We start from the raw sequence: 20,717 nt of genomic DNA, 5'->3' as shown, positions 1-20,717 counted from the left end.
TCGCTGGGACCGACCACACCGGGAGCCACGTGCCCAGTTCCTGTCCCTGGGTCCGCCCAACCGGGAGCCCCATGCCCAGTTCCTGTCTCTGGGTCCGACCAACCGGGAGCCCCGTGCCCAGTTCTTGTCCCTGGGTCCGAGCATGCGGGAGCTCCGTGCCCAGTTCCTGTCTCTGGGTCCGACCAACCGGGAGCCCAGTGCCCAGTTTCTGTCCCTGGGTCCGACCAACCGGGATCCTCGTGCGCAGTCTCTGTCCCTGGGTTCGTCCAACCGGGAACTCCGTGCCCAGTTCCTGTCCCTGGGTCCGACTACACCTGTAGCCCTGTGCACAGTTCCCGTCTCTGGGTCCGACCAACTGGGATCCTCGTCCTCCGTCGCTGTCCTTAGGTCCGTCTCACCGAGAACCCCGTACCCAGTTCCTGTCCCTGGGTCCGACTGCACCGGTAGCCCCGTGCACAGTTACCGTGTCTGTGTCGCTGGGACCGACCACACCGAGAGCCACGTGCCCAGTTCCTGTCCCTGGGTCAGACCAACCGGGTGCCCTGTGCCCAGTTCCTGTCCCTGGGTCCGACCAACCGGGAGCCCCGTGCCCATTTACTGTCCCTGGGTCCGAACATCCGGGATCCCCGTGCCCAGTTCCTGTCCCTTGCTCCGACCAAGCGGGAGCACCGTGCCCAGTTCCTGTCTCTGTGTCCGACCATCCGGGAACCCGTGCCCAGTTTCCGTCTCTGATGCTGGGAGCGACTACATCGGGAGCCCCGTGCCCAGTTCCCGTCTCTATTACTGGGAGCGACTACACCGGGAGCCCCGTGCCCAGTTCCCGTCCCTGGGTCCGACCTCACCGGGAGCCCCGTGCACAGTTCCTGTCCCTGGGTCCGACCATCCGGGAGCCCCGTGCCCAGTTCATGTCCCTGGGTCCGACCAACCGGGAGCCCCGTGTTCAGTTCCTGTCCCTGGGTCCGACCAACCAGGAGCCCCGTGCCCAGTTCCTGTCCCTGGGTCCGACTACACCGGGAGCCCCGTGCACAGTCCCCGCCTCTGTGTTGCTGTGAGCGACTGCAACGGGAGCCCCGTGCACAGTTCCAGCCTCTGTGTTGCTGGGAACGACTACACCGGGACCCCGTGCACAGTTCCCGACTCTGTGTCGCTGGGACAGACCACACTGGGTGCCCCGTGCCCAGTTCCTGTCCCTGCGTCCGACCAACTGGTAGCCCCGTGCCCAGTTCCTGTCCCTGGGTCCGACCAACCGGGAGCCCCGTGTCCAGTTCCTGTCCCTGTGTCCGACCAACCGGGAGCCTCGTGCCCAGTCCCTGTCCTTGGGTCCTTCCAACCGAGAACCCCGTGCCCAGTTCCTGTCCCTGGGTCCGAATACACCGGTAGCCCCGTACACAGTTACCGTCTCTGTGTCGCTGGGACCGACCATACCAGGAGCCACGTGCCCAGTTCCTGTCCCTGTGTCCGACCTCACCGGGAGCCCCGTGCACAGTTCCTGTCCCTGGGTCCGACCATCCGGGAGCCCCGTGCCCAGTTCATGTCCCTGGGTCCGACCAACCGGGAGCCCCGTGCCCAGTTCCTGTCCCTGTGTCCGACCAACTGGGAGCCTCGTGCCCAGTCCCTGTCCTTGGGTCCGTCCAACCGAGAACCCCGTGCCCAGTTCCTGTCCCTGGGTCCGAATACACCGGTAGCCCCGTACACAGTTACCGTCTCTGTGTCGCTGGGACCGACCATACCAGGAGCCACGTGCCCAGTTCCTGTCCCTGGGTCCGACCAATCGGGATCCTTGTGCGCAGTCCCTGTCGCTGGGTTCGTCCAACCAGGAACCCCATGCCCAGTTCCTGTCCGTGGGTCCGACCAATCGGGAGCCTCGTGCCCAGTCCCTGTCCTTGGGTCCGTCCAACCGAGAACACCGTGCCCAGTTCCTGTCCCTGGGTCCGACTACACCGGTTGCCCCGTGCACAGTTACCGTCTCTGTGTTGCTGGGACCGACCACACCGGGAGCCACGTGCCCAGTTCCTGTCCCTGGGTCCGACCAACCGGGATCCTTGTGCGCAGTCCCTGTCCCTGGGTTCGTCCAACCGGGAACCCCGTGCCCAGTTCTTGTCCCTGGGTCCGACTACACCGGTAGCCCCGTGCATAGTTACTGTCTCTGTGTCGCTGGGACCGACCACACCGGGAGCCCCATGCCCATTTACTGTCCCTGGGTCCGACCATCCGGTAGCCCCGTGCCCATTTCCTGTCCCTTGCTCTGACCAACTGGGAGCCCCGTGCCCAGTTCCTGTCCCTGGGTCCGACTACACCGGTAGCCCCGTGCATAGTTACCGTCTCTGTGTCGCTGGGACCGACCATACCGGGAGCCCCATGCCCATTTACTGTCCCTGGGTCCGACCATCCGGGAGACCCGTGCCCAGTTCCTGTCCCTGGGTCCGACCTTACCGGGAGCCCCGTGCACAGTTCCTGTCCCTGGGTCCGACTGCAACGGGAACCCCGTGCCCAGTTCCTGTCCCTGGGTCCGAATGCACCGTGAGCCCCGTGCACAGTTCCCATCTTTGTGTCGTTGGGACCTACCACACCCGGAGCCCCGTGCCCAGTTCCTATCCCTGGGTCCGCCAAACCGGGAGCCCCATGCCCAGTTCCTGTCTCTGGGTCCGACCAACCGGGAGCCCCGTGCCCAGTTCTTGTCCCTGGGTCCGAGCATGCGGGAGCTCCGTGCCCAGTTCCTGTCTCTGGGTCCGGCCAACCGGGAGCCCCGTGCCCAGTTCCTGTCCCTGGGTCCGACCAACCGGGATCCTTGTGCGCAGTCTCTGTCCCTGGGTTCGTCCAACCCGGAACCCCGTGCCCAGTTCCTGTCCCTGTGTCCGACTACACCGGTAGCCCTGTGCACAGTTCCCATCTCTGGGTCCGACCAACTGGGAGCTTCGTGCCTCGTGCCCCGTCGCTGTCCTTAGGTCCGTCTCACCGAGAACCCCGTACCCAGTTCCTGTCCCTGGGTCCGACTGCAACGGTAGCCCCGTTCACAGTTACCGTGTCTGTGTCGCTGGGACCGACCACACCGGGAGCCACGTGCCCAGTTCCTGTCCCTGGGTCCGGCCAACCGGGTGCCCCGTGCCCAGTTCCTGTCCCTGGGTCCGACCAACCTGGAGCCCCGTGCCCAGTTCCTGTCCCTGGGTCCAACCAACCGGGACCCCGGGCCCAGTTCTTGTCCCTGGGTCCGAGCATGCGGTAGCTCCGTGCCCAGTTCCTGTCTCTGGGTCCGGCCAACCGGGAGCCCCGTGCCCAGTTCCTGTCCCTGGGTCCGACCAACCGGGATCCTCATGCGCAGTCTCTGTCCCTGGGTTCGTCCAACCGGGAACCCCGTGCCCAGTTCCTGTCCCTGGGTCCGACGACACCGGTAGCCCTGTGCACAGTTCCCATCTCTGGGTCCGACCAACTGGGAGCTTCGTGCCTCGTGCCCCGTCGCTGTCCTTAGGTCCGTCTAACCGAGAACCCCGTGCCCAGTTCCTGTCCCTGGGTCCGACTACACCGGTAGCCCCGTGCACAGTTACCGTCTCTGTGTCGCTGGGACCGACCACAATGGGAGCCACGTGCCCAGTTCCTGTCCCTGTGTTAGTCCAACTGGGAACACCGTGCCCAGTTCCTGTCCCTGGGTCCGACCATCCGGGATCCTCGTGCGCAGTCCCTGTCCCTGGGTTAGTCCAACTGGGAACCCCGTGCCCAGTTCCTGTTCCTGGGTCCGACTACACCGGTAGCCCCGTGCATAGTTACCGTCTCTGTGTCGCTGGGACCGAACACAACGGGAGCCCCGTGCCCATTTACTGTCCCTGGGTCCGACCATCCGGGAACCCGTGCCCAGTTTCCGTCTCTGATGCTGGGAGCGACTACACCGGGAGCCCCGTGCCCAGTTCCCGTCTCTATTACTGGGAGCGACTACACCGGGAGCCCCGTGCCCAGTTCCTGTCCCTGGGTCCGACCTCACCGGGAGCCCCGTGCACAGTTCCTGTCCCTGGGTCCGACCATCCGGGAGCCCCGTGCCCAACCGGGAGCCCCGTGCCCAGTTCATGTCCCTGGGTCCGACAAACCGGGAGCCCCGTGTTCAGTTCCTGTCCCTGGGTCCGACCAACCAGGAGTCCCGTGCCCAGTTCCTGTCCCTTGGTCCGACTACACCGGGAGCCCCGTGCACAGTCCCCACCTCTGTGTTGCTGTGAGCGACTACACCGGGAGCCCCGTGCACAGTTCCAGCCTCTGTGTTGCTGGGAACGACTACACCGGGGCCCCGTGCACAGTTCCCGACTCTGTGTCGCTGGGACAGACCACACTAGGTGCCCCGTGCCCACTTCCTGTCCCTGGGTCCGACCAACTGGGAGCCCTGTGCCCAGTTCCTGTCCCTGGGTCCGACCAACCGGGAGCCCCGTGCCCAGTTCCTGTCCCTGGGTCCGACCTCACCGGGAGCCCCGTGCACAGTTCCTGTCCCTGGGTCCGACTGCAACGGGAACCCCGTGCCCTGTTGCTGTCCCTGGGTCTTAATGCACCGTGAGTCCCGTGCATAGTTCCCATCTTTGTGTCGTTGGGACCTACCACACCCGGAGCCCCGTGCCCAGTTCCTATCCCTGGGTCCGCCCAACCGGGAGCCCCATGCCCAGTTCCTGTCTCTGGGTCCGACCAACCGGGAGCCCCGTGCCCAGTTCTTGTCCCTGGGTCCGAGCATGCGGGAGCTCCGTGCCCAGTTCCTGTCTCTGGGTCCGACCAACCGGGAGCCCAGTGCCCAGTTCCTGTCCCTGGGTCCGACCAACCGGGATCCTCGTGCGCAGTCTCTGTCCCTGGGTTCGTTCAACCGGGAACTCCGTGCCCAGTTCCTGTCCCTGGGTCCGACTACACCGGTAGCCCTGTGCACAGTTCCCGTCTCTGGGTCCGACCAACTGGGAGCCTCGTGCCCCGTCCCTGTCCTTAGGTCCGTCTCACCGAGAACCCCGTACCCAGTTCCTGTCCCTGGGTCCGACTGCACCGGTAGCCCCGTGCAAAGTTACCGTGTCTGTGTCGCTGGGACCGACCACACCGAGAGCCACGTGCCCAGTTCCTGTCCCTGGGTCCGACCAACCGGGTGCCCTGTGCCCAGTTCCTGTCCCTGGGTCCGACCAACTGGGAGCCCTGTGCCCAGTTCCTGTCCCTGGGTCCGACCAACCGGGAGCCCCGTGCCCAGTTCCTGTCCCTGGGTCCGACCTCACCGGGAGCCCCGTGCACAGTTCCTGTCCCTGGGTCCGACTGCAACGGGAACCCCGTGCCCAGTTGCTGTCCCTGGGTTTGAATGCACCGTGAGTCCCGTGCACAGTTCCCATCTTTGTGTCGTTGGGACCTACCACACCCGGAGCCCCGTGCCCAGTTCCTATCCCTGGGTCCGCCCAACCGGGAGCCCCATGCCCAGTTCCTGTCTCTGGGTCCGACCAACCGGGAGCCCCGTGCCCAGTTCCTGTCCCTGGGTCCGACCAACCGGGATCCTCATGCGCAGTCTCTGTCCCTGGGTTCGTCCAACCGGGAACCCCGTGCCCAGTTCCTGTCCCTGGGTCCGACGACACCGGTAGCCCTGTGCACAGTTCCCATCTCTGGGTCCGACCAACTGGGAGCTTCGTGCCTCGTGCCCCGTCGCTGTCCTTAGGTCCGTCTAACCGAGAACCCCGTGCCCAGTTCCTGTCCCTGGGTCCGACTACACCGGTAGCCCCGTGCACAGTTACCGTCTCTGTGTCGCTGGGACCGACCACAATGGGAGCCACGTGCCCAGTTCCTGTCCCTGTGTTAGTCCAACTGGGAACACCGTGCCCAGTTCCTGTCCCTGGGTCCGACCATCCGGGATCCTCGTGCGCAGTCCCTGTCCCTGGGTTAGTCCAACTGGGAACCCCGTGCCCAGTTCCTGTTCCTGGGTCCGACTACACCGGTAGCCCCGTGCATAGTTACCGTCTCTGTGTCGCTGGGACCGAACACAACGGGAGCCCCGTGCCCATTTACTGTCCCTGGGTCCGACCATCCGGGAACCCGTGCCCAGTTTCCGTCTCTGATGCTGGGAGCGACTACACCGGGAGCCCCGTGCCCAGTTCCCGTCTCTATTACTGGGAGCGACTACACCGGGAGCCCCGTGCCCAGTTCCTGTCCCTGGGTCCGACCTCACCGGGAGCCCCGTGCACAGTTCCTGTCCCTGGGTCCGACCATCCGGGAGCCCCGTGCCCAACCGGGAGCCCCGTGCCCAGTTCATGTCCCTGGGTCCGACAAACCGGGAGCCCCGTGTTCAGTTCCTGTCCCTGGGTCCGACCAACCAGGAGTCCCGTGCCCAGTTCCTGTCCCTTGGTCCGACTACACCGGGAGCCCCGTGCACAGTCCCCACCTCTGTGTTGCTGTGAGCGACTACACCGGGAGCCCCGTGCACAGTTCCAGCCTCTGTGTTGCTGGGAACGACTACACCGGGGCCCCGTGCACAGTTCCCGACTCTGTGTCGCTGGGACAGACCACACTAGGTGCCCCGTGCCCACTTCCTGTCCCTGGGTCCGACCAACTGGGAGCCCTGTGCCCAGTTCCTGTCCCTGGGTCCGACCAACCGGGAGCCCCGTGCCCAGTTCCTGTCCCTGGGTCCGACCTCACCGGGAGCCCCGTGCACAGTTCCTGTCCCTGGGTCCGACTGCAACGGGAACCCCGTGCCCTGTTGCTGTCCCTGGGTCTTAATGCACCGTGAGTCCCGTGCATAGTTCCCATCTTTGTGTCGTTGGGACCTACCACACCCGGAGCCCCGTGCCCAGTTCCTATCCCTGGGTCCGCCCAACCGGGAGCCCCATGCCCAGTTCCTGTCTCTGGGTCCGACCAACCGGGAGCCCCGTGCCCAGTTCTTGTCCCTGGGTCCGAGCATGCGGGAGCTCCGTGCCCAGTTCCTGTCTCTGGGTCCGACCAACCGGGAGCCCAGTGCCCAGTTCCTGTCCCTGGGTCCGACCAACCGGGATCCTCGTGCGCAGTCTCTGTCCCTGGGTTCGTTCAACCGGGAACTCCGTGCCCAGTTCCTGTCCCTGGGTCCGACTACACCGGTAGCCCTGTGCACAGTTCCCGTCTCTGGGTCCGACCAACTGGGAGCCTCGTGCCCCGTCCCTGTCCTTAGGTCCGTCTCACCGAGAACCCCGTACCCAGTTCCTGTCCCTGGGTCCGACTGCACCGGTAGCCCCGTGCAAAGTTACCGTGTCTGTGTCGCTGGGACCGACCACACCGAGAGCCACGTGCCCAGTTCCTGTCCCTGGGTCCGACCAACCGGGTGCCCTGTGCCCAGTTCCTGTCCCTGGGTCCGACCAACTGGGAGCCCTGTGCCCAGTTCCTGTCCCTGGGTCCGACCAACCGGGAGCCCCGTGCCCAGTTCCTGTCCCTGGGTCCGACCTCACCGGGAGCCCCGTGCACAGTTCCTGTCCCTGGGTCCGACTGCAACGGGAACCCCGTGCCCAGTTGCTGTCCCTGGGTTTGAATGCACCGTGAGTCCCGTGCACAGTTCCCATCTTTGTGTCGTTGGGACCTACCACACCCGGAGCCCCGTGCCCAGTTCCTATCCCTGGGTCCGCCCAACCGGGAGCCCCATGCCCAGTTCCTGTCTCTGGGTCCGACCAACCGGGAGCCCCGTGCCCAGTTCTTGTCCCTGGGTCCGAGCATGCGGGAGCTCCGTGCCCAGTTCCTGTCTCTGGGTCCGACCAACCGGGAGCCCAGTGCCCAGTTCCTGTCCCTGGGTCCGACCAACCGGGATCCTCGTGCGCAGTCTCTGTCCCTGGGTTCGTCCAACCGGGAACTCCGTGCCCAGTTCCTGTCCCTGGGTCCGACTACACCGGTAGCCCTGTGCACAGTTCCCGTCTCTGCGTCCGACCAACTGGGAGCCTCGTGCCCCGTCGCTGTCCTTAGGTCCATCTCACCGAGAACCCCGTACCCAGTTCCTGTCCCTGGGTCCGACTGCACCGGTAGCCCCGTGCACAGTTACCGTGTCTGTGTCGCTGGGACCGACCACACCGAGAGCCACGTGCCCAGTTCCTGTCCCTGGGTCCGACCAACCGGGTGCCCTGTGCCCAGTTCCTGTCCCTGGGTCCGACCAACCGGGAGCCCCGTGCCCATTTACTGTCCCTGGGTCCGAACATCCGGGATCCCCGTGCCCAGTTCCTGTCCCTTGCTCCGACCAAGCGGGAGCACCGTGCCCAGTTCCTGTCTCTGTGTCCGACCATCCGGGAACCCGTGCCCAGTTTCCGTCTCTGATGCTGGGAGCGACTACATCGGGAGCCCCGTGCCCAGTTCCCGTCTCTATTACTGGGAGCGACTACACCGGGAGCCCCGTGCCCAGTTCCCGTCCCTGGGTCCGACCTCACCGGGAGCCCCGTGCACAGTTCCTGTCCCTGGGTCCGACCATCCGGGAGCCCCGTGCCCAGTTCATGTCCCTGGGTCCGACCAACCGGGAGCCCCGTGTTCAGTTCCTGTCCCTGGGTCCGACCAACCAGGAGCCCCGTGCCCAGTTCCTGTCCCTGGGTCCGACTACACCGGGAGCCCCGTGCACAGTCCCCGCCTCTGTGTTGCTGTGAGCGACTACAACGGGAGCCCCGTGCACAGTTCCAGCCTCTGTGTTGCTGGGAACGACTACACCGGGACCCCGTGCACAGTTCCCGACTCTGTGTCGCTGGGACAGACCACACTGGGTGCCCTGTGCCCAGTTCCTGTCCCTGGGTCCGACCAACCGGGAGCCCCGTGCCCAGTTCCTGTCCCTGTGTCCGACCAACCGGGAGCCTCGTGCCCAGTCCCTGTCCTTGGGTCCGTCCAACCGAGAACCCCGTGCCCAGTTCCTGTCCCTGGGTCCGAATACACCGGTAGCCCCGTACACAGTTACCGTCTCTGTGTCGCTGGGACCGACCATACCAGGAGCCACGTGCCCAGTTCCTGTCCCTGGGTCCGACCAATCGGGATCCTTGTGCGCAGTCCCTGTCGCTGGGTTCGTCCAACCAGGAACCCCATGCCCAGTTCCTGTCCGTGGGTCCGACCAATCGGGAGCCTCGTGCCCAGTCCCTGTCCTTGGGTCCGTCCAACCGAGAACACCGTGCCCAGTTCCTGTCCCTGGGTCCGACTACACCGGTTGCCCCGTGCACAGTTACCGTCTCTGTGTTGCTGGGACCGACCACACCGGGAGCCACGTGCCCAGTTCCTGTCCCTGGGTCCGACCAACCGGGATCCTTGTGCGCAGTCCCTGTCCCTGGGTTCGTCCAACCGGGAACCCCGTGCCCAGTTCTTGTCCCTGGGTCCGACTACACCGGTAGCACCGTGCATAGTTACTGTCTCTGTGTCGCTGGGACCGACCACACCGGGAGCCCCATGCCCATTTACTGTCCCTGGGTCCGACCATCCGGTAGCCCCGTGCCCATTTCCTGTCCCTTGCTCTGACCAACCGGGAGCCCCGTGCCCAGTTCCTGTCCCTGGGTCCGACTACACCGGTAGCCCCGTGCATAGTTACCGTCTCTGTGTCGCTGGGACCGACCATACCGGGAGCCCCATGCCCATTTACTGTCCCTGGGTCCGACCATCCGGGAGACCCGTGCCCAGTTCCTGTCCCTGGGTCCGACCTTACCGGGAGCCCAGTGCACAGTTCCTGTCCCTGGGTCCGACTGCAACGGGAACCCCGTGCCCAGTTCCTGTCCCTGGGTCCGAATGCACCGTGAGCCCCGTGCACAGTTCCCATCTTTGTGTCGTTGGGACCTACCACACCCGGAGCCCCGTGCCCAGTTCCTATCCCTGGGTCCGACCAACCGGGAGTCCCGTGCCCAGTTCTTGTCCCTGGGTCCGAGCATGCGTGAGCTCCGTGCCCAGTTCCTGTCTCTGGGTCCGGCCAACCGGGAGCCCCGTGCCCAGTTCCTGTCCCTGGGTCCGACCAACCGGGATCCTTGTGCGCAGTCTCTGTCCCTGGGTTCGTCCAACCCGGAACCCCGTGCCCAGTTCCTGTCCCTGGGTCCGACTACACCGGTAGCCCTGTGCACAGTTCCCATCTCTGGGTCCGACCAACTGGGAGCTTCGTGCCTCGTGCCCCGTCGCTGTCCTGAGGTCCGTCTCACCGAGAACCCCGTACCCAGTTCCTGTCCCTGGGTCCGACTGCACCGGTAGCCCCGTTCACAGTTACCGTGTCTGTGTCGCTGGGACCGACCACACCGGGAGCCACGTGCCCAGTTCCTGTCCCTGGGTCCGCCCAACCGGGAGCCCCATGCCCAGTTCCTGTCTCTGGGTCCGACCAACCGGGAGCCCCGTGCCCAGTTCTTGTACCTGGGTCCGAGCATGCGGGAGCTCCGTGCCCAGTTGCTGTCTCTGGGTCCGACCAACCGGGAGCCCAGTGCCCAGTTCCTGTCCCTGGGTCCGACCAACCGGGATCCTCGTGCGCAGTCTCTGTCCCTGGGTTCGTCCAACCGGGAACTCCGTGCCCAGTTCCTGTCCCTGGGTCCGACTACACCGGTAGCCCTGTGCACAGTTCCCGTCTCTGGGTCCGACCAACTGGGAGCCTCGTGCCCCGTCGCTGTCCTTAGGTCAGTCTCACCGAGAACCCCGTACCCAGTTCCTGTCCCTGGGTCCGACTGCACCGGTAGCCCCGTGCACAGTTACCGTGTCTGTGTCGCTGGGACCGACCACACCGAGAGCCACGTGCCCAGTTCCTGTCCCTGGGTCCGACCAACCGGGTGCCCTGTGCCCAGTTCCTGTCCCTGGGTCCGACCAACCGGGAGCCCCGTGCCCAGTTCCCGTCCCTGGGTCCGACCTCACCGGGAGCCCCGTGCACAGTTCCTGTCCCTGGGTCCGACCATCCGGGAGCCCTGTGCCCAGTTCCTGACCCTGGGTCCGACCAACCGGGAGCCCCGTGCCCATTTACTGTCCCTGGGTCCGAACATCCGGGATCCCCGTGCCCAGTTCCTGTCCCTTGCTCCGACCAAGCGGGAGCACCGTGCCCAGTTCCTGTCTCTGTGTCCGACCATCCGGGAACCCGTGCCCAGTTTCCGTCTCTGATGCTGGGAGCGACTACATCGGGAGCCCCGTGCCCAGTTCCCGTCTCTATTACTGGGAGCGACTACACCGGGAGCCCCGTGCCCAGTTCCCGTCCCTGGGTCCGACCTCACCGGGAGCCCCGTGCACAGTTCCTGTCCCTGGGTCCGACCATCCGGGAGCCCCGTGCCCAGTTCATGTCCCTGGGTCCGACCAACCGGGAGCCCCGTGTTCAGTTCCTGTCCCTGGGTCCGACCAACCAGGAGCCCCGTGCCCAGTTCCTGTCCCTGGGTCCGACTACACCGGGAGCCCCGTGCACAGTCCCCGCCTCTGTGTTGCTGTGAGCGACTGCAACGGGAGCCCCGTGCACAGTTCCAGCCTCTGTGTTGCTGGGAACGACTACACCGGGACCCCGTGCACAGTTCCCGACTCTGTGTCGCTGGGACAGACCACACTGGGTGCCCCGTGCCCAGTTCCTGTCCCTGCGTCCGACCAACTGGTAGCCCCGTGCCCAGTTCCTGTCCCTGGGTCCGACCAACCGGGATCCTTGTGCGCAGTCCCTGTCCCTGGGTTCGTCCAACCGGGAACCCCGTGCCCAGTTCTTGTCCCTGGGTCCGACTACACCGGTAGCCCCGTGCATAGTTACTGTCTCTGTGTCGCTGGGACCGACCACACCGGGAGCCCCATGCCCATTTACTGTCCCTGGGTCCGACCATCCGGTAGCCCCGTGCCCATTTCCTGTCCCTTGCTCTGACCAACTGGGAGCCCCGTGCCCAGTTCCTGTCCCTGGGTCCGACTACACCGGTAGCCCCGTGCATAGTTACCGTCTCTGTGTCGCTGGGACCGACCATACCGGGAGCCCCATGCCCATTTACTGTCCCTGGGTCCGACCATCCGGGAGACCCGTGCCCAGTTCCTGTCCCTGGGTCCGACCTTACCAGGAGCCCCGTGCACAGTTCCTGTCCCTGGGTCCGACTGCAACGGGAACCCCGTGCCCAGTTCCTGTCCCTGGGTCCGAATGCACCGTGAGCCCCGTGCACAGTTCCCATCTTTGTGTCGTTGGGACCTACCACACCCGGAGCCCCGTGCCCAGTTCCTATCCCTGGGTCCGCCAAACCGGGAGCCCCATGCCCAGTTCCTGTCTCTGGGTCCGACCAACCGGGAGCCCCGTGCCCAGTTCTTGTCCCTGGGTCCGAGCATGCGGGAGCTCCGTGCCCAGTTCCTGTCTCTGGGTCCGGCCAACCGGGAGCCCCGTGCCCAGTTCCTGTCCCTGGGTCCGACCAACCGGGATCCTTGTGCGCAGTCTCTGTCCCTGGGTTCGTCCAACCCGGAACGCCGTGCCCAGTTCCTGTCCCTGTGTCCGACTACACCGGTAGCCCTGTGCACAGTTCCCATCTCTGGGTCCGACCAACTGGGAGCTTCGTGCCTCGTGCCCCGTCGCTGTCCTTAGGTCCGTCTCACCGAGAACCCCGTACCCAGTTCCTGTCCCTGGGTCCGACTGCAACGGTAGCCCCGTTCACAGTTACCGTGTCTGTGTCGCTGGGACCGACCACACCGGGAGCCACGTGCCCAGTTCCTGTCCCTGGGTCCGGCCAACCGGGTGCCCCGTGCCCAGTTCCTGTCCCTGGGTCCGACCAACCTGGAGCCCCGTGCCCAGTTCCTGTCCCTGGGTCCAACCAACCGGGACCCCGGGCCCAGTTCTTGTCCCTGGGTCCGAGCATGCGGTAGCTCCGTGCCCAGTTCCTGTCTCTGGGTCCGGCCAACCGGGAGCCCCGTGCCCAGTTCCTGTCCCTGGGTCCGACCAACCGGGATCCTCATGCGCAGTCTCTGTCCCTGGGTTCGTCCAACCGGGAACCCCGTGCCCAGTTCCTGTCCCTGGGTCCGACGACACCGGTAGCCCTGTGCACAGTTCCCATCTCTGGGTCCGACCAACTGGGAGCTTCGTGCCTCGTGCCCCGTCGCTGTCCTTAGGTCCGTCTAACCGAGAACCCCGTGCCCAGTTCCTGTCCCTGGGTCCGACTACACCGGTAGCCCAGTGCACAGTTACCGTCTCTGTGTCGCTGGGACCGACCACAATGGGAGCCACGTGCCCAGTTCCTGTCCCTGTGTTAGTCCAACTGGGAACACCGTGCCCAGTTCCTGTCCCTGGGTCCGACCATCCGGGATCCTCGTGCGCAGTCCCTGTCCCTGGGTTAGTCCAACTGGGAACCCCGTGCCCAGTTCCTGTTCCTGGGTCCGACTACACCGGTAGCCCCGTGCATAGTTACCGTCTCTGTGTCGCTGGGACCGAACACAACGGGAGCCCCGTGCCCATTTACTGTTCCTGGGTCCGACCATCCGGGAACCCGTGCCCAGTTTCCGTCTCTGATGCTGGGAGCGACTACACCGGGAGCCCCGTGCCCAGTTCCCGTCTCTATTACTGGGAGCGACTACACCGGGAGCCCCGTGCCCAGTTCCTGTCCCTGGGTCCGACCTCACCGGGAGCCCCGTGCACAGTTCCTGTCCCTGGGTCCGACCATCCGGGAGCCCCGTGCCCAACCGGGAGCCCCGTGCCCAGTTCATGTCCCTGGGTCCGACAAACCGGGAGCCCCGTGTTCAGTTCCTGTCCCTGGGTCCGACCAACCAGGAGTCCCGTGCCCAGTTCCTGTCCCTTGGTCCGACTACACCGGGAGCCCCGTGCACAGTCCCCACCTCTGTGTTGCTGTGAGCGACTACACCGGGAGCCCCGTGCACAGTTCCAGCCTCTGTGTTGCTGGGAACGACTACACCGGGGCCCCGTGCACAGTTCCCGACTCTGTGTCGCTGGGACAGACCACACTAGGTGCCCCGTGCCCACTTCCTGTCCCTGGGTCCGACCAACTGGGAGCCCTGTGCCCAGTTCCTGTCCCTGGGTCCGACCAACCGGGAGCCCCGTGCCCAGTTCCTGTCCCTGGGTCCGACCTCACCGGGAGCCCCGTGCACAGTTCCTGTCCCTGGGTCCGACTGCAACGGGAACCCCGTGCCCTGTTGCTGTCCCTGGGTCTTAATGCACCGTGAGTCCCGTGCATAGTTCCCATCTTTGTGTCGTTGGGACCTACCACACCCGGAGCCCCGTGCCCAGTTCCTATCCCTGGGTCCGCCCAACCGGGAGCCCCATGCCCAGTTCCTGTCTCTGGGTCCGACCAACCGGGAGCCCCGTGCCCAGTTCTTGTCCCTGGGTCCGAGCATGCGGGAGCTCCGTGCCCAGTTCCTGTCTCTGGGTCCGACCAACCGGGAGCCCAGTGCCCAGTTCCTGTCCCTGGGTCCGACCAACCGGGATCCTCGTGCGCAGTCTCTGTCCCTGGGTTCGTCCAACCGGGAACTCCGTGCCCAGTTCCTGTCCCTGGGTCCGACTACACCGGTAGCCCTGTGCACAGTTCCCGTCTCTGGGTCCGACCAACTGGGAGCCTCGTGCCCCGTCCCTGTCCTTAGGTCCGTCTCACCGAGAACCCCGTACCCAGTTCCTGTCCCTGGGTCCGACTGCACCGGTAGCCCCGTGCACAGTTACCGTGTCTGTGTCGCTGGGACCGACCACACCGAGAGCCACATGCCCAGTTCCTGTCCCTGGGTCCGACCAACCGGGTGCCCTGTGCCCAGTTCCTGTCCCTGGGTCCGACCAACTGGGAGCCCTGTGCCCAGTTCCTGTCCCTGGGTCCGACCTCACCGGGAGCCCCGTGCCCAGTTCCTGTCCCTGGGTCCGACCTCACCGGGAGCCCCGTGCACAGTTCCTGTCCCTGGGTCCGACTGCAACGGGAACCCCGTGCCCAGTTGCTGTCCCTGGGTTTGAATGCACCGTGAGTCCCGTGCACAGTTCCCATCTTTGTGTCGTTGGGACCTACCACACCCGGAGCCCCGTGCCCAGTTCCTATCCCTGGGTCCGCCCAACCGGGAGCCCCATGCCCAGTTCCTGTCTCTGGGTCCGACCAACCGGGAGCCCCGTGCCCAGTTCTTGTCCCTGGGTCCGAGCATGCGGGAGCTCCGTGCCCAGTTCCTGTCTCTGGGTCCGACCAACCGGGAGCCCAGTGCCCAGTTCCTGTCCCTGGGTCCGACCAACCGGGATCCTCGTGCGCAGTCTCTGTCCCTGGGTTCGTCCAACCGGGAACTCCGTGCCCAGTTCCTGTCCCTGGGTCCGACTACACCGGTAGCCCTGTGCACAGTTCCCGTCTCTGGGTCCGACCAACTGGGAGCCTCGTGCCCCGTCGCTGTCCTTAGGTCCATCTCACCGAGAACCCCGTACCCAGTTCCTGTCCCTGGGTCCGACTGCACCGGTAGCCCCGTGCACAGTTACCGTGTCTGTGTCGCTGGGACCGACCACACCGAGAGCCACGTGCCCAGTTCCTGTCCCTGGGTCCGACCAACCGGGTGCCCTGTGCCCAGTTCCTGTCCCTGGGTCCGACCAACCGGGAGCCCCGTGCCCATTTACTGTCCCTGGGTCCGAACATCCGGGATCCCCGTGCCCAGTTCCTGTCCCTTGCTCCGACCAAGCGGGAGCACCGTGCCCAGTTCCTGTCTCTGTGTCCGACCATCCGGGAACCCGTGCCCAGTTTCCGTCTCTGATGCTGGGAGCGACTACATCGGGAGCCCCGTGCCCAGTTGCCGTCTCTATTACTGGGAGCGACTACACCGGGAGCCCCGTGCCCAGTTCCCGTCCCTGGGTCCGACCTCACCGGGAGCCCCGTGCACAGTTCCTGTCCCTGGGTCCGACCATCCGGGAGCCCCGTGCCCAGTTCATGTCCCTGGGTCCGACCAACCGGGAGCCCCGTGTTCAGTTCCTGTCCCTGGGTCCGACCAACCAGGAGCCCCGTGCCCAGTTCCTGTCCCTGGGTCCGACTACACCGGGAGCCCCGTGCACAGTCCCCGCCTCTGTGTTGCTGTGAGCGACTACAACGGGAGCCCCGTGCACAGTTCCAGCCTCTGTGTTGCTGGGAACGACTACACCGGGACCCCGTGCACAGTTCCCGACTCTGTGTCGCTGGGACAGACCACACTGGGTGCCCTGTGCCCAGTTCCTGTCCCTGGGTCCGACCAACCGGGAGCCCCGTGCCCAGTTCCTGTCCCTGTGTCCGACCAACCGGGAGCCTCGTGCCCAGTCCCTGTCTTTGGGTCCGTCCAACCGAGAACCCCGTGCCCAGTTCCTGTCCCTGGGTCCGAATACACCGGTAGCCCCGTACACAGTTACCGTCTCTGTGTCGCTGGGACCGACCATACCAGGAGCCACGTGCCCAGTTCCTGTCCCTGGGTCCGACCAATCGGGATCCTTGTGCGCAGTCCCTGTCGCTGGGTTCGTCCAACCAGGAACCCCATGCCCAGTTCCTGTCCGTGGGTCCGACCAATCGGGAGCCTCGTGCCCAGTCCCTGTCCTTGGGTCCGTCCAACCGGGAACCCCGTGCCCAGTTCTTGTCCCTGGGTCCGACTACACCGGTAGCCCCGTGCATAGTTACTGTCTCTGTGTCGCTGGGACCGACCACACCGGGAGCCCCATGCCCATTTACTGTCCCTGGGTCCGACCATCCGGTAGCCCCGTGCCCATTTCCTGTCCCTTGCTCTGACCAACTGGGAGCCCCGTGCCCAGTTCCTGTCCCTGGGTCCGACTACACCGGTAGCCCCGTGCATAGTTACCGTCTCTGTGTCGCTGGGACCGACCATACCGGGAGCCCCATGCCCATTTACTGTCCCTGGGTCCGACCATCCGGGAGACCCGTGCCCAGTTCCTGTCCCTGGGTCCGACCTTACCAGGAGCCCCGTGCACAGTTCCTGTCCCTGGGTCCGACTGCAACGGGAACCCCGTGCCCAGTTCCTGTCCCTGGGTCCGAATGCACCGTGAGCCCCGTGCACAGTTCCCATCTTTGTGTCGTTGGGACCTACCACACCCGGAGCCCCGTGCCCAGTTCCTATCCCTGGGTCCGCCAAACCGGGAGCCCCATGCCCAGTTCCTGTCTCTGGGTCCGACCAACCGGGAGCCCCGTGCCCAGTTCTTGTCCCTGGGTCCGAGCATGCGGGAGCTCCGTGCCCAGTTCCTGTCTCTGGGTCCGGCCAACCGGGAGCCCCGTGCCCAGTTCCTGTCCCTGGGTCCGACCAACCGGGATCCTTGTGCGCAGTCTCTGTCCCTGGGTTCGTCCAACCCGGAACGCCGTGCCCAGTTCCTGTCCCTGTGTCCGACTACACCGGTAGCCCTGTGCACAGTTCCCATCTCTGGGTCCGACCAACTGGGAGCTTCGTGCCTCGTGCCCCGTCGCTGTCCTTAGGTCCGTCTCACCGAGAACCCCGTACCCAGTTCCTGTCCCTGGGTCCGACTGCAACGGTAGCCCCGTTCACAGTTACCGTGTCTGTGTCGCTGGGACCGACCACACCGGGAGCCACGTGCCCAGTTCCTGTCCCTGGGTCCGGCCAACCGGGTGCCCCGTGCCCAGTTCCTGTCCCTGGGTCCGACCAACCTGGAGCCCCGTGCCCAGTTCCTGTCCCTGGGTCCAACCAACCGGGACCCCGGGCCCAGTTCTTGTCCCTGGGTCCGAGCATGCGGTAGCTCCGTGCCCAGTTCCTGTCTCTGGGTCCGGCCAACCGGGAGCCCCGTGCCCAGTTCCTGTCCCTGGGTCCGACCAACCGGGATCCTCATGCGCAGTCTCTGTCCCTGGGTTCGTCCAACCGGGAACCCCGTGCCCAGTTCCTGTCCCTGGGTCCGACGACACCGGTAGCCCTGTGCACAGTTCCCATCTCTGGGTCCGACCAACTGGGAGCTTCGTGCCTCGTGCCCCGTCGCTGTCCTTAGGTCCGTCTAACCGAGAACCCCGTGCCCAGTTCCTGTCCCTGGGTCCGACTACACCGGTAGCCCAGTGCACAGTTACCGTCTCTGTGTCGCTGGGACCGACCACAATGGGAGCCACGTGCCCAGTTCCTGTCCCTGTGTTGGTCCAACTGGGAACACCGTGCCCAGTTCCTGTCCCTGGGTCCGACCATCCGGGATCCTCGTGCGCAGTCCCTGTCCCTGGGTTAGTCCAACTGGGAACCCCGTGCCCAGTTCCTGTTCCTGGGTCCGACTACACCGGTAGCCCCGTGCATAGTTACCGTCTCTGTGTCGCTGGGACCGAACACAACGGGAGCCCCGTGCCCATTTACTGTTCCTGGGTCCGACCATCCGGGAACCCGTGCCCAGTTTCCGTCTCTGATGCTGGGAGCGACTACACCGGGAGCCCCGTGCCCAGTTCCCGTCTCTATTACTGGGAGCGACTACACCGGGAGCCCCGTGCCCAGTTCCTGTCCCTGGGTCCGACCTCACCGGGAGCCCCGTGCACAGTTCCTGTCCCTGGGTCCGACCATCCGGGAGCCCCGTGCCCAACCGGGAGCCCCGTGCCCAGTTCATGTCCCTGGGTCCGACAAACCGGGAGCCCCGTGTTCAGTTCCTGTCCCTGGGTCCGACCAACCAGGAGTCCCGTGCCCAGTTCCTGTCCCTTGGTCCGACTACACCGGGAGCCCCGTGCACAGTCCCCACCTCTGTGTTGCTGTGAGCGACTACACCGGGAGCCCCGTGCACAGTTCCAGCCTCTGTGTTGCTGGGAACGACTACACCGGGGCCCCGTGCACAGTTCCCGACTCTGTGTCGCTGGGACAGACCACACTAGGTGCCCCGTGCCCACTTCCTGTCCCTGGGTCCGACCAACTGGGAGCCCTGTGCCCAGTTCCTGTCCCTGGGTCCGACCAACCGGGAGCCCCGTGCCCAGTTCCTGTCCCTGGGTCCGACCTCACCGGGAGCCCCGTGCACAGTTCCTGTCCCTGGGTCCGACTGCAACGGGAACCCCGTGCCCTGTTGCTGTCCCTGGGTCTTAATGCACCGTGAGTCCCGTGCATAGTTCCCATCTTTGTGTCGTTGGGACCTACCACACCCGGAGCCCCGTGCCCAGTTCCTATCCCTGGGTCCGCCCAACCGGGAGCCCCATGCCCAGTTCCTGTCTCTGGGTCCGACCAACCGGGAGCCCCGTGCCCAGTTCTTGTCCCTGGGTCCGAGCATGCGGGAGCTCCGTGCCCAGTTCCTGTCTCTGGGTCCGACCAACCGGGAGCCCAGTGCCCAGTTCCTGTCCCTGGGTCCGACCAACCGGGATCCTCGTGCGCAGTCTCTGTCCCTGGGTTCGTCCAACCGGGAACTCCGTGCCCAGTTCCTGTCCCTGGGTCCGACTACACCGGTAGCCCTGTGCACAGTTCCCGTCTCTGGGTCCGACCAACTGGGAGCCTCGTGCCCCGTCCCTGTCCTTAGGTCCGTCTCACCGAGAACCCCGTACCCAGTTCCTGTCCCTGGGTCCGACTGCACCGGTAGCCCCGTGCACAGTTACCGTGTCTGTGTCGCTGGGACCGACCACACCGAGAGCCACGTGCCCAGTTCCTGTCCCTGGGTCCGACCAACCGGGTGCCCTGTGCCCAGTTCCTGTCCCTGGGTCCGACCAACTGGGAGCCCTGTGCCCATTTACTGTCCCTGGGTCCGACCAACCGGGAGCCCCGTGCCCAGTTCCTGTCCCTGGGTCCGACCTCACCGGGAGCCCCGTGCACAGTTCCTGTCCCTGGGTCCGACTGCAACGGGAACCCCGTGCCCAGTTGCTGTCCCTGGGTTTGAATGCACCGTGAGTCCCGTGCACAGTTCCCATCTTTGTGTCGTTGGGACCTACCACACCCGGAGCCCCGTGCCCAGTTCCTATCCCTGGGTCCGCCCAACCGGGAGCCCCATGCCCAGTTCCTGTCTCTGGGTCCGACCAACCGGGAGCCCCGTGCCCAGTTCTTGTCCCTGGGTCCGAGCATGCGGGAGCTCCGTGCCCAGTTCCTGTCTCTGGGTCCGACCAACCGGGAGCCCAGTGCCCAGTTCCTGTCCCTGGGTCCGACCAACCGGGATCCTCGTGCGCAGTCTCTGTCCCTGGGTTCGTCCAACCGGGAACTCCGTGCCCAGTTCCTGTCCCTGGGTCCGACTACACCGGTAGCCCTGTGCACAGTTCCCGTCTCTGGGTCCGACCAACTGGGAGCCTCGTGCCCCGTCGCTGTCCTTAGGTCCATCTCACCGAGAACCCCGTACCCAGTTCCTGTCCCTGGGTCCGACTGCACCGGTAGCCCCGTGCACAGTTACCGTGTCTGTGTCGCTGGGACCGACCACACCGAGAGCCACGTGCCCAGTTCCTGTCCCTGGGTCCGACCAACCGGGTGCCCTGTGCCCAGTTCCTGTCCCTGGGTCCGACCAACCGGGAGCCCCGTGCCCATTTACTGTCCCTGGGTCCGAACATCCGGGATCCCCGTGCCCAGTTCCTGTCCCTTGCTCCGACCAAGCGGGAGCACCGTGCCCAGTTCCTGTCTCTGTGTCCGACCATCCGGGAACCCGTGCCCAGTTTCCGTCTCTGATGCTGGGAGCGACTACATCGGGAGCCCCGTGCCCAGTTGCCGTCTCTATTACTGGGAGCGACTACACCGGGAGCCCCGTGCCCAGTTCCCGTCCCTGGGTCCGACCTCACCGGGAGCCCCGTGCACAGTTCCTGTCCCTGGGTCCGACCATCCGGGAGCCCCGTGCCCAGTTCATGTCCCTGGGTCCGACCAACCGGGAGCCCCGTGTTCAGTTCCTGTCCCTGGGTCCGACCAACCAGGAGCCCCGTGCCCAGTTCCTGTCCCTGGGTCCGACTACACCGGGAGCCCCGTGCACAGTCCCCGCCTCTGTGTTGCTGTGAGCGACTACAACGGGA

The 20,717-nt window shown here is 65.6% G+C and overlaps 1 protein-coding gene across 1 annotated transcript in view; it reads right to left on the bottom strand.

Annotated features, from left to right (window-relative positions):
- Nucleotides 1–383: 383 nt before the first annotated feature.
- LOC138746633 (uncharacterized) overlaps nucleotides 384–20,717 on the bottom strand; it is a 36,947-nt gene continuing 16,613 nt past the window's right edge. The window contains exons 10-24 of the mRNA XM_069904921.1: nucleotides 18,754–18,917; nucleotides 17,856–17,995; nucleotides 17,448–17,557; nucleotides 17,270–17,390; nucleotides 13,936–14,104; nucleotides 12,635–12,744; nucleotides 12,457–12,534; nucleotides 11,446–11,561; nucleotides 9,605–9,674; nucleotides 6,622–6,785; nucleotides 4,441–4,604; nucleotides 3,135–3,244; nucleotides 2,957–3,077; nucleotides 1,159–1,274; nucleotides 384–435 (exon numbers count right to left, since the gene is read on the bottom strand). Of these exons, the coding sequence (XP_069761022.1) occupies nucleotides 384–435; nucleotides 1,159–1,274; nucleotides 2,957–3,077; nucleotides 3,135–3,244; nucleotides 4,441–4,604; nucleotides 6,622–6,785; nucleotides 9,605–9,674; nucleotides 11,446–11,561; nucleotides 12,457–12,534; nucleotides 12,635–12,744; nucleotides 13,936–14,104; nucleotides 17,270–17,390; nucleotides 17,448–17,557; nucleotides 17,856–17,995; nucleotides 18,754–18,917 (1,805 nt within the window). The remainder of the gene's footprint in view (nucleotides 436–1,158; nucleotides 1,275–2,956; nucleotides 3,078–3,134; nucleotides 3,245–4,440; nucleotides 4,605–6,621; nucleotides 6,786–9,604; nucleotides 9,675–11,445; nucleotides 11,562–12,456; nucleotides 12,535–12,634; nucleotides 12,745–13,935; nucleotides 14,105–17,269; nucleotides 17,391–17,447; nucleotides 17,558–17,855; nucleotides 17,996–18,753; nucleotides 18,918–20,717) is intronic.

The sequence above is a fragment of the Narcine bancroftii genome, chromosome 12, assembly GCF_036971445.1.
Source record: "Narcine bancroftii isolate sNarBan1 chromosome 12, sNarBan1.hap1, whole genome shotgun sequence".
Taxonomy (NCBI): domain Eukaryota; kingdom Metazoa; phylum Chordata; class Chondrichthyes; order Torpediniformes; family Narcinidae; genus Narcine; species Narcine bancroftii.
The sequence above is the reverse complement of the archived record's forward strand: the minus strand, read 5'-3'. Positions and strand labels throughout refer to the sequence as shown.